Source organism: Giraffa tippelskirchi, chromosome 2, assembly GCF_054371585.1.
Source record: "Giraffa tippelskirchi isolate mGirTip1 chromosome 2, T2T-mGirTip1v1.2.pri, whole genome shotgun sequence".
NCBI lineage: Eukaryota > Metazoa > Chordata > Mammalia > Artiodactyla > Giraffidae > Giraffa > Giraffa tippelskirchi.
In genome coordinates, this window is record NC_137276.1 from 178,444,715 (window position 1) to 178,458,064 (window position 13,350).

At 39.3% G+C, this 13,350-nt stretch overlaps 1 protein-coding gene across 6 annotated transcripts in view; it reads right to left on the reverse strand.

The window, feature by feature from the left end:
- NECTIN3 (nectin cell adhesion molecule 3) overlaps window positions 1–13,015 on the reverse strand; it is a 146,008-nt gene extending 132,993 nt beyond the window's left edge. For 4 of the 6 annotated variants that reach the window (XM_081542747.1, XM_081542777.1, XM_081542786.1 and 1 more), the window contains exon 1: window positions 12,678–13,015. In XM_081542747.1, coding sequence (XP_081398873.1) covers window positions 12,678–12,837 — 160 coding nt within the window. In that variant the 5' untranslated portion in view covers window positions 12,838–13,015. Of the gene's footprint in view, window positions 1–6,461; window positions 6,571–12,272; window positions 12,517–12,677 lie in introns of those variants that run through there. The other 2 variants (XM_081542759.1, XM_081542770.1) reach the window with 2 other exon arrangements.
- Between the last annotated feature and the right edge of the window lie 335 nt (window positions 13,016–13,350).

Below are 13,350 nucleotides of genomic sequence, written 5' to 3' on the forward strand. Positions count from 1 at the left end.
AGAGGACGAGATGGTTAGATGGCATCACTGACTCAATGGACGTGAGTTTAAGCAAGCTCCAGGAGATGGTCAAGGACAGGGAAGCCTGGCATGCTGTAGTTCATGTGGTCACAAAGAGTCACACATGACTGAGCAACTGAACAACAACAATCCTTTTCTAGTCACTCAAGAAATCTAAGTTCACATCCAACTCTTGTTACCTCAACCATGATGATATTCAGACACCATGTAATCCACTTCTCAGATCCATCCCTCCCTTCAAACTTTTCTATCAAATTGCCATTTATCTCCACAATTCTCTTCCTGTGTACAACTGTAATGGTTTTCCCTTTTGCTTGTCTCTCATATCTCCCATGTATCTTTTACAGTGCTGTCAGAGCTATAAAATATTCTGGAATCACAGACTCAGTAGTTATCTGCTTTCAAAAGCTTCTCACTGCCTCCTACACAAACTTTAATCTCCTCAGCATCAGCAAAGTATTTCAAAATCTATGACTCCCCTCAGTAACAGCTCATACTTGAACCACATGAAAACATTAATTCCTTCCACAGAGTCCTCAGTCCAGTGATCTTTTCAGCCTGGAATGCTTTTTTACTGACTTCCCTCAGAAATGGAAAACTCTTTCTTCAAGGTTCAGCTAGAAAATCAGGTCTTCTACTGAGTCTTTCTCAGTTAAACTCCTTCTTTTGAAGGAATTAGATACACTTTGCATTTTTAATATACGACAATCCATTTTCCCTTGCATTATGGTTAGTTGTATTTGTAAAGCACTTTACTATAGTTTAGTTGGGGGCTAATTACTTTACAATATTGTAGTGGTTTTTGACATACATTGACATGAATCAGCCATGGGTTTACATGTGTTCCCCTTCCTGAACGCCCCTCCCACCTCCCTCCCCATCCCATCCTTCTGGGTCATCCCATTGCCCCAGCCCTGAGCATTTGTCTTATGCATCGAAACTGGAATGGTGTTCTGTTTCACATATGATAATATACATGTTTCAATGCTATTCTCCCAGAACGTCCCACCCTCACCTTCTCCCTCAGAGTCCATAAGACTGTTCTATGCATCTGTGTCTCTTATTCTGTCTCGCATATAGGGTTATCGTTACTATCTTTCAAATTCCATATATATGCATTAGTATACTGTATTGGTGTTTTTCTTTCTGGCTTACTTCACTCTGTATAATGGGCTCCAGTTTCATCCATCTATAGTTTAATAAGGATTGCATTTAATTTTCACAGCAACTCTGTAAAGGAGGTATCATTTAGCTAACTGTATAAGGACTGAAGGGGCTTCCCTGATAGCTCAGTTGGTTAAAGAATCTGCCTGCAATGCAGGAGACCCTGGTTCGATTCCTGGGTCGGGAAGATCCACTGAAGAAGGGATAGGCTACCCACTCCAGTATTCTTGGGCTTTCCTTGTGGCTCAGCTGGTAAAGAATCCACCCGCAATGTGGGAGCCCTGGGTTCGACCCTTGGGCTGGCAAGATCCCCTGGAGAAGGGAAAGGCTTGGACAGGACCAAGTGACTTTCACTTTCACTTCACATAAGGACTGAAACAGGCAGAAAGATTAAGTAACTGGGTATAAAATAGACAAACAGAAACACACACACTATTTTCTAATCCCAAAATCTGCTAACAATTAAATTTTACATTTCTTAAGGGCAAAAGACTCCACGGGTCCCAGCATAGCCCCTTCTGGGTAACAGATGTTTTGTGTTCTAGTATTTGCTTTTCCTGTTTGACATAAGCCTGTTTCACCTGCCTGAACTCAAATCATCCCTACAGTTTAACGTTTCATTTCCTCTAGTTAGTGTTCTTGACTCTTCCAGGCCGTACTGATCTTTTTTTTTGTTTAGGCTGTATCATACTATTTGGTATATTATTACAGACACCTAACACTCAGTTACTCTTACTAGCAGGTTTATAAGCTTGTGAGCACTTATTCCACTGTGGTATCCTCTGTACTACCCAACACCAGGTTGGTGCTCTATCATCTGCTTCTCGACTCACGTGCAGTAGTCTCCTGTCCATCCTCTGCTTCAATTTGTAAACCTTTTATTTTTTGCATTAAAGGTATAGATCAACTGTTGTTATCTATATGTTATACTTTAACAGTAAATATTATTTAACCCACTCTTGAAATTTAAAGCACACGTGTCAAGAAAGCATTTTAATTGTCTGATGGAAGAAAAGTCTAGAGTGACTATCTTAGATGACTGTAGAGGGCAGCAAAGCAACAGTAGTATTCTCTAAGAAAAAATATGTAATTTTCTCAGAGAACTTCAGATTTGTTTTTATATTTTAACAGACACTGTTAACATTAAAGCTTTTATTATAAGAGAAAAGACTTTTTAAAATGCTATATAAAAACTTCACCGGCTACTTATTCATGAAAACATTTTCACTAGCAGTTACAAAATATAACAAATACAAATATAATCGAAGCTCACACTCTTCTATACACATATAGAAAATAAGCCTTACAAACAATTCATGGTTTCAAAATAGCCACCATAATTGCTAAATCTTTTACAAATAATCTAAAAATGGACAATGTTTCTAACTGAAAAATGTAAAAATAATCTATCTTAAATACAGAGAAGAGTATCAGTAGTCCAAAGAGTCTTATTTCTTGCTAAGAAAGATGTTTTCATTAGCATTACTAATTCTAACCTTGATGTGCCTTCTTTTTGTCATTCAACTGAAAAAGCAATATCAGCTTTAAAAGAAAAACAACAAATCTTTGACACTGTGCTAGTGTACAACAGAAGGTAATAACTTGAAAGAAGAGTTTCTTACTGTTATTTCAATACTAAAATTCACTCTGGTTCCAATGTGGACTAGGCAAATGAAACTGTGTCATCAAAATAATCACATATATATAACCTTGAAATTGCTCATAGGAATGAGAAGCTAATATAAAAGTTGATGCTCAGTACAACTGCATTACTTGCATATGTTTATCAAAGTTTTTGTTGGTGTTAATTTTTTACCTCTTTTAAGTAGCTGCTACAGCAATTAACATATGCAGACTCCTGGTTAGTGAAAAATGCTATAATGCTCTAGCCCTGTGCCCTTAATGAGAAGGACAGGACTGTTAGCTATGTACCTTGTACCTTCTCCCATCTGAATTTCTTTAATAAAAAATAGAGAAGCTTTTTTAAAATTCTACGTTTAAAATAATCTGGGTATTCCTTCTCATTGGAGAAGGAAATGGCAACCCACTCCGGTCTTCTTGCCTGGAAAATTCCATGGACAGAGGAGCCTGGCAGGCTACAGCTCATGGGGTTACAAAGAGTCGGACATGACTGAACACACGGGTACTACTAAGCAGACTCAAATACAAGATAGATTATTCTCTGACTTAACATTAAACTGAATTTATAACCATGAATGATTATCTCTAATCTAAATCAAATTATAAGGGAGTTTGGAGTTCATGACAAGGACACTTGTAAAATGAAATCTTAATCTAACCCACAGTAGCAATGACTAAATTAAATACTGTATTAATAAGTTTCAAAACCAATGGACTCAGGTATTTTAGTAATGACAATAATGTCTATCATGGATAACTCATAGAGTCACTATATGAAATTCATCTTACCATAGTTTTCCAATACTAACACTTCATTAATACTTTTGTTTTTCCTCTGAAATGAAACCATTAAAAAGAATCAAGCACATTTTAAATTTTATACAATGCTCTCAAATGTTAAGTTGGAGTCCTAGCTGTGTACATCCATTTTTATATCCACCTCTTGGTTTTTTCATGTCCATTTCAGTAACTGCAATGGTATACTTCCATTAAAACAGAAAAGCTATTTTAAATATACCTACTCTATTTCTAAAACACTAACCCAGAATGATACGTATTATACATAAAGTGAGGTATATCCCAAAGAAACTGCTTAAGCTACATATATTTTGGGGTAAATAATATACTGCTAATACCAAAGAGGAAGAATTGTATTCCTCCTAGGTCAATTTCTCAAATTCTTCAGATTCAAAATGGGTAAGACAATGGGGACAGAATATAAAGACAGAACTAGAGAAAGCAAAAGGAATTTTTAGAAAAAAGAAAAGGCAATGAAGAACATTTCTCACCAAGTAACATCTTTAAAGCCTATCAACCTTTTCTAGTATATTAAATAAATAAATCCCTCCCCTTCTTGGAAAACAGCAATAGAAAAAATGTCAGGATAGGAATAAATATCAAGTATCAAACCTCTTTAAGAATACATTCCCTATAGTGTGTTATGTACAACAAAGCTTCTGCAGCAAAAATAGGCTGTTTAATTAAACTGCAGAAAAGGATATTTTATTGAAGAATTTCTTAAGCCATTAATAAGCTAATGCACATAGTGATTTTCCATGAAGGAGGGGGTTACATGATTAGTTTTTCCCATTCCCAAATATATTCAACCATGGCACTTTTTTCCAGAAACTAGGGTTCTATTAAACAATTCAGAAAACATTGCTTAAAACCTAAAAGCATGAAAAAATGAACAGAATTTGCTCCAGGGACTAAGGATTTGAAAGATAGCTAGGATCAGATAGGAAATGAAGTCAAATTCAGAGAAGTTTTTGTAGTTATTTATTATAGCTATATTCTGTTTTATTATTTTATTTCAACATGGAAGATGAAATCATAAGCTAAGTATTCTCTTGATACCCTTTTGTTGTATAGCAAATTTGGTCAATTCTAAAACACTTATTAACAGGGAAAAAAGCAAATGTTTGGGAGCAAAAGTTGCTCCCCAATAATGTCTCTGGCATAGGATTATTTTGAGCTGAAAACAACCAAGGACCAAAAGACAGAAAGAAACTTTGACCTTCCCTCAATTGCCTAAAAAGTTTTTTTAGACAGTGGGCCTGGCATTGAGCTATCACCAGAGTTACCTGTAAAAAGTAAAGGCAAAGTGTAGTGGGGAATCTCTGCATGGCCTAGAGATCAGAGTCCACTCTATGTCCCCATTGTGTCTATAAGGCCCAGCAAACATTTGTTTACCAAACACTTGTTTTACATCTTTATGTGAGTTGCCTTTCTCCCCTTTGAAGTCCCAAATCACTACTCCCAGTACCCTGTTTTGTCTGTAGCCAAAGTTGGTATTTAACGTGAGGGTTAGGCCATTTCCTGGAAAGGCTTCCCCAGTGGCTCAGCTAGTAAAGAATCTGCCTGCAATGTAGGAGACCTGAGTTGGGAAGATACCCTGAAGAAGGGAACTGCTACCCCATCGAGTATTCTTGCCTGGAGAATTCCATGAACTGTAGAGTCCATGGCATCCCAAAGAGTCAGATACGAATGAGCGACTTTCAATTAAGCAGTTTCCTGAGTCTCTTCCATGTATACATGGCATCAAACTTCTATTTTATTTTCTCCTATACTGTCTCATGTCAATGTTATTCAGACCACACAGGAGAAACTAGAAGGGCAGAGAAAAATTTCTCCCTTCCTGACACGTGAAAAATCTGTAAGTTTAAAAAATAACTTGTGTTTATTCTGTAATAGGTGCTAGGATGCATACAGTGAAGCTTGAGGCAAAGTCTTTACTGCAAAGAGCACACATCATAGAACAACTCTCAATTACACTACTAAATAATGAGTAAAAAGATTAACTACGTTAGAAAGAAAAAAGCTCACTGTATGAAAGAAGTGGAGAGGGAGGTATTCATAGAGAAAATTAATTTCAAAATGGGCGCTCCAGAATTGGACTAGGTAAGAAGGGAAAGTAATATCATTTTAGGCCTTTTGAGTAAGTACCAGAGGAGGGCATAACCTACTTTGGAGACCACATACAGTTTACATACTGCACTGTCCAATATGGTAATCACCAGCCACACCTGACTTCTGAATACATGAAATACAGCTTATCCAAACAACAATCCGTAAGTGTATAGTACACATCAGATTTCAAAGACTTACTACAAAAGAAAAAAAAAATGTAAAATATCTCAATTTTTAAATATCAACTGCATGCTAAATAACATTTTGGTTATACTCTGTTAAATAAAATATATTAATTTCACATGTTCATTATTTTTTTAATGTGGCATCAGGATAACTTAAAACTATGTATATAGTTCACAGATCTCTATTGGGACATTGATGGTTTAGACTAAATTTTATTTTGTTGTTAAGCTCTTGCTATAAAGAAATCTGAGCACCCACTGCATACCTAGCATATGAGATACAATAGTAAACAAAATAATGACCACATCTGGTCAAATCATATATAAAAGTGCTATAATAAACAGTACTCATCAAGGGAGGAAACAATCAACTGAAGATGTCTCTTAAAATACAAATGCCCCAATCACCAGGCTCCACTCTCTACCCCCTTGCAAAATTCTTGATCCAGTAAGTCCACGGTGGGGCCTGGCATGTTGTTTTGAAAAAGATTCCCTAGTAACTAGTATTTGAACCTATCAATACACTATACTTTTGCTGACCTTGGGTAGCTGAGAATAGTGATTTATAGATATACCCTCCTCCTTTTCAAAAGTTTTACTTCTGAAGAAATCTAACAGCTTAAAGTAAAGCGCCTCTACTGGTACAACAGCCACCCTATTAAAAAAAAAAAAAAAACAAGTTTTTTTTTTTAAACTATTAAAGGAAACCAAATAAAGTCAAAAAAGAAAAAAAAAACTATTATAACCTCTCCTATCTATAGAGTCACAAGTATAATTAAATATCTCAGAGCTACAAAATAATCATCAGAAACGCTATCAATTCTTTGTCATTTAAACCAGTTATGAGCTGATATGTTCTTACATACCATACCTCAAATTCCAGTTTATGAATATCTACTTACGATACTACATGGTACTTCTTTCCTACTGATCTTAATTAGCAGAATGAATATTGGGCAATTAACAGGGCTGCAAGTAAAATAATCTCCCTGGATGCAATATTAAAGAAAACATGTAAAACTCACAATATAAGTATGAAATACAATATTGTTTCTGAAACAGCTATAATACCTGCAATATAGCTGTATCTAGACTTAACAGGAGGCAGCCCTCACTAAAATTTTAAATTAATGACCTATGCTGTCATAAGTGAGCCATTTAGGAAAAAACCTAAAATTCACCCTTGATAAAGATTCACAACAAATTTTATTTGCATAAATAATTAATCTATGTCAGAGCCTAAAACAGAAAATCATAAGTTTTATAAACTCAAGAAAGGATATGGGTTCAAGATAATTTTAGATAAAAATATAAAAGGTAACCAAAAGTATGACATTACTGGTGCTGAGATTTTTGGATCTGAGTTTCTGACACACTCACTACTTACTTAAAGGTTCTTTGATTTTAGCCTATATTTACATATTAATAGCCATTATTAGGGCTTCCCTGATAGATCAGTTGGTAAAGAGTACACCTGCAATGCAGGAGACCCTAGTTCGATTGGGAAGATCCTGGGTTGGGAAGATCCACTGGAGAAGGAATAGGCTACCCACTCCAGTCTTCTTGGGCTTCCCTTGTGGCTCAGCTGGTAAGGAATCCACCTGCAATGCGGGAGACCTGGGTTCAATCCTTGGGCTGGGAAGATCCCCTGGAGAAAGGAAAGGCTACCAGTACTCTCTCCTGGAGAATTCCATGGACTGTATGATTCATGGGGTTACAAAGAGTAGGACACGACTGAGAGACTTTAACTTCACTCCACTTCACTTTGGCTATTATTAATTAAATGCCACATCCTGCACAAATCATGTATTCAGTATTGTCAATTTTATGAGGACTTTAATAGAGTATAGAATATGCCATAGGAATATGTTATTTACTCACTAATTTTTTTAAGGGGTAAGCTACAGAATACCAAAATACTCCTTTTTAACAAGGGTATCACAGCCAGCTTCACTTCAATCATTTTCAAATAATAGGCAATAAGCCATAAGTTTTGTTCCTGAACTATACAGATGCAAAATGTACCTTAAAGTTGCTGAATCACTTATATATATATATATTTTTTTACACACACATATATATGCATAAGTGACATAAACAAGGTAAAACAGTAAATACACCCACAAACATATTATTGACCAGCTTTTCCCAATTCCTATTTTGGACACTGTAGCTAAATGCAAAATTTGCTCTTTTTTGCTTCCTTTTAAATTTGGGTCACTTTCCAATTATTTTGCTCTTTTTTGCTTTCTTTTAAATTTGGGTCACTTTCCAATTATATCCATCTTAGAAGCAGAAAGTTTGATATGGGCAATATATATTGTAGGCTCCAACCTGATACTACCAGTAACTTGCTAAAGTAGAAATGAAATTATGACTCCATCTTTAACTGCACATTTTTGACTCCACACTTCAGTATAACCACTAACGTTCTAAGTGATCACACAGAACCGCCAAGTCCTAAAACACAATCTACATCATTATGGGACCATCCAACTAGATTCCATACAATTACACAGCTGGGTTAATTTTACTACATTCTAACATTCTGAAAACTGGTCTGTATACTTATCTGAGGTAAATTTAACAAACACTTCAAGAGCACTGATTGGGCTATACACTCAAAATAAAGATGAAAGTATAAAAAAAAGCAAGTCAATCAATTTGAAAACCCAATTCTTCAAGTCATCAGGGTAAAATTTAAGAATGACAAATATCATGTTGGTTGGTTTGTCTTTGTTGCTTAGTAGCTAAGTTGTGTTCAACTCTTTTGCCACCCTGTGGACTACAGCCCACCAGGCTCCTCTGTTCATGGGATTTCCCAGGCAAGAATACTGACATGGGTTGCCATTTACTATTTCTCTAGGGGATCTTCCCAACCCAGGGATCAAACTCACGTCTCCTGCATTGGCAGGCAGATTCTTCACCACTGAGCCACCAACGAAGCCCCTAATAATAATATGAAATAAAATAAATGCTAAAATTTGAATGTATATTCCATGCATTCTCCTATTTTATTTTCTTTCATTTAATCCTCACAAGAACTCTATAAGCAAGTTGATATTACCCTTTTTTGAAAAGATGAGAAAACTTAAGTTTACTGAGGTTAAATAACTTGCCAATGATTCACACAGCTGGTAAGTGACAATTTTTTTTCAGATTCCAACTGCCTATTTAGTATCTTAACCATAAAGTGCAGACAGCAAACTTATACCACCTACCACAATGACCTATCTCAATAAGAAAATCTAACTCAACTGATTTTTTCTTAGGTAACTTTTTTTTCTCGGTTTACACTAATATTTCTACATAGTTGGTTAGGTATTCCTCTTCTGGGTAATCCACAGTACCTCATGCACAAATCTATCATAAACACCAAGCTGTCCTATATCAAAGTCGCTCAGTCATATCTGACTCTTTGTGACCCCATGGGCTGTAGCCTGCCAGGTTCCTCTGCCTGTGGATTTCTCCAGGGAAGGATACTGGAGTAGGTAGCAGTTTCCTTCTCCAGGGGATCTTCCCAACCCAGGGATAGAACCCAGGTCTTCTGCACTGCAGGTGGATTCTTTACCATCTGGGCCATCAGGGAAGCTCTATGACCATCTATTTACATTATGTCTATTATACTGCTGTAAGCTCCTTGAAGCCAGGACTCTGCCTTATTCAGTGTCCTCAAGTGTCTAACAAGTGCCATGAATAAAGAAATCTCTGAAAGTGCTGTTAAATGTTCCATCATCAGATTAGATTTTTTTCTTCTATAATCTTCTAAATATCCATTTAAGAAAAAACCTTGTTGAAAATGGGAAGAGCTGGAACTTAGGTCAATAGCCTATCTTCTCTCTCATCGATACCATATCCCTGCTAATATTCTCTGTCCCTCAAGGAAAATATTGGAAGGGAAACTAAGATAAATCTCATGACATATGAATTGATTATTGGCATCATAAAGAAATATAGACTTTCAGAATTAAATAAATGAGGTTTATAAAGTCAGAAAATGTTGAAAATCTAGTCTTCTTAACCTCTACATCTATGATTTATTAGGCTTAACACACATACACATACATACATTAAAAAAAACTAACCCGGACAAGTGAGAATTTCAGTTCTTCAAATAGGACAGATAATGTACACCCTTCAAAAGAGCAAATCTGATTAATTTTTTTATAGTTTTCAGAATATCATGTCTACTAGTTTGAATGTGAGGGTTTTTTTTATAGCAGTAAAATTAGCATGACATAAAAATGATATTGTGCTAACAGAGGATACTGCAAGAGCTTAGCATAGTTAAGGCCATGCTATATGTAACCAGAATATCAAAAATAGCAGCAAAAAGAAAAAAATAATCTGTATGTGGTAAAAATAAGTAAAGCATTCTAATTAACAAATCATCACATAGTCATCTCTTTAAAGCCTAAAAGTCTTCTCTAACAACTTCCAAAGCATTGTAACTCAACTACACTTCAATAAAATTTATAAATAAAACTAAACTCAAACATCAGTACATGCCAAAGCTTGTAAGTAGTACTACGAATGTTAGATCAATGTACAGGTTACAAGAAGAAATTTCCGTTTCCATACTTACTAAGTATCCGTAAATCAGGACAACTGTGCCCTGTTCAAAGACTTAGTTCTAAAATAAAGGTTGACAGAAAAAAAACTTGTCATAAGGGTTCACAAATTAGGGTGTTATAACACTATAAGCCAAAAAAAGGAAGCACTTTAAATGAACCGTGCACAGTAATACAAAGCTAGTGTCTGTCTCTACAACTACAAGTAGAGATGACTCTTAAAAACTTCCAATTTACACCTCTCTAAATCACAGTCCGTTTGCCCATACTACTTGAATTTTCAGGACTCTAAAATATCAAGCACATTATTAAGGGGATTTTTTTTAAATTATTTTCTTCTTTCATGTGAATTCCAATGTGTTTCTTCAAAAAGTAAATGACACTTTACTTTCACAATAACTATGAAATTATCACCCAAATTTAATATTCCTTGTATTACCTGTACATATTACCTTGCTTCAGTCTTCTATGGGGCTTTGCTTAGCTAGATAAACCTTTACTGGAGGTACAAATATTCTTAGTCTTTAACACAATCTGAATCAGAATAGTAAACTGCTAACATCCCCCTCCCATTTTCCTCCCACCCAACTGTATTCCACAACACTCCTTAATGCAAAAGAACAGTACATAAAATTCAATCCAGAATCTTGCATCAATATAAAGAAGTAACAGCATTAAGAATTGTGTCTTGAAACCAAACATCTGGCGAGTGGGACTACAGAAACAATGTAGATTAGATAACATGCCATTTATCATACTATACTCTGTAAATCAGAAACTGTCATTACAGTGCTTTAACCGTGACAGTGATTTGGTAGTGGAAATTCTCAGCCTATAAGGGGCACTCAATCTCTTGAAAACTTTGCCTTCCTCATAACCAGCTACCCCGACACACCTACAGGGTACAAGGGTATAGGATTCTCTTCTAAATCACACCATCCAAGAAAACCGCACACATCTCTTCCTGTAGTAAATACTGGTAAAACTTCCTGGTTTCTGTTAAGATTTCATTAAATGCTGACATCCAAGAGCAGATTAATGTACCAGAAAAATGTCTCAGGTAAAACACGCTTTGAGCCTAAGTTTTCCTCTCCACTTTCCTCACTAAGTGGGAGTCACCGAATGAATAACGTCCTGCTGTGTTCCGGTATTACCAAAAGACAGAGCTAGTCCCCAGAGCTAGACCGGTGGCCTCAGTCTCCCAAATCGCCGCCTTCCATTAAGGATCACTTAAGTCCACGTCTCTCGCATGAAACGGAGATGTTTATTTAACGATACTTTTAACAAGTAGGCTTCTAGTCTCTGATGCCTAGGAAGTGAACTTACAATGAGACCACCTCCCAAATGCGACAAAACTGTAACAGAACACGTGGGAAGAACGGCAGGGAAGAGGCGTGGGGCTTATTTTGACCAGAACAGCCGGGGCGCGGCCAATGCACTCAGGTATTTTACACATAAATCAAAGTCCTGAAGACAAACTGGCTCAGCTAAAATAAACATGGACAGTGAGACAGACGTCCCACATACTGGCAGGCAGCGACAGGCTCAATGCAAAGCGATCCAGAGGCTGCCAGGGCAGAAAGGGGCCAGAGGATCGAAGAAAACTGTAGGGAATGCTTCAGGATGGGCTAACATGGTGCCTTCTCCAGGGTGGAAGAAGCGGGGTGGGAACCCAAAGGCTTCATTCCGTCGTCGGTCCTTGTGTTCCTAAAGGTATCTAAGCTCACAGCTCAAGTTTCACCCGGGAAAAAAATGAGGCGGCAAACGAGCATCCCATCACCTTAGCGCCAGCACAGAAGTCTGTGCTTTCGGCTTCCTCTGCGAATGAGCGAGCAAGTAACGGTCCCGAGAGCAAACAACAAGGGACCCCTGGCGCACCGAGCACTCGGCGTCCGGACCGAGAACACTGTAGCCAAACCTCGACCGGCAGCGTGGCGAGCCGCGCGGCCGCGGGGGAGGGGAGCGGGCAGTCGGCGCCTCAGTCGCCAGCCCCGGCCCTTCCCCGGCCTCGCCCCGGGCGCGGCGAAAAGTTTCCAGCCAAAGTCCACCGCACCCGCTCGCGCAGCCAACCGCCGACTACAACCGCCTTCCACACGAGAGAACGGCCCGCGCCGGCCCGGCCGCGGCGCAGGGACACTCGGTCGCGCCTCCCCTCAGCCCGCGCCGGCAGCCGAGGTTCACCTACCACAGAGCCAGGAGAAGAACAGCAGCGGAAAGAGCAGCAGCAGCAGCGGCGGTGGCGTCGGGGGCGGCAGCAGGAGCCCGGCCCCGGGGGGAGAAGCGGAGGAAAGTTGTGCTTTGCCGCCTCCGGGACACAGTGGAGCTGGCCCCGGGGTCCGCGCCATCCCCCACCCTCCCCCCGGCCCGCTCGCACTCCCGCCGCCCGGCTCCCCCGGCCCCGGCGCCTCCGGCTCTGGGCGGCGGCGGCGGCGGCAGTGGCCGCGGCGGAAGGTCCGGTGCGTGCGTCCCTAACTCCCAGTTCTTGAGCCGTCGCCGCCGGCTGACACTCAGCCGAGCGCTCGCGGCTGCTTCGACTCCGCCGTCGCCGACGCCACTGCCGAGGCTGAGGCGGGAGCCGCCCGCCACTGCCGCCGCCGCCGCCGCCACTCCCCTCCCCCCCACTCCCCCGGCACCCGCCCACTTCGAACTCCTGGGAACTCGGAACGCACCACCCCGCCCCGCGCGGGAGGGGGAGAGGAAGCCGGACCCTCAGAGCTGGAGCAGGGACTCGCCCGCCCAACCCGCGCAACTCGCGCTCCCGTCTGATCCCAAAGTGCGAGCCGCGACTCCTCCCACCCCGCCCTCCTACACTCGCTCCTCCCCTTTCAAAAAAAAAAAAAACCCACCAAATCTCTTTT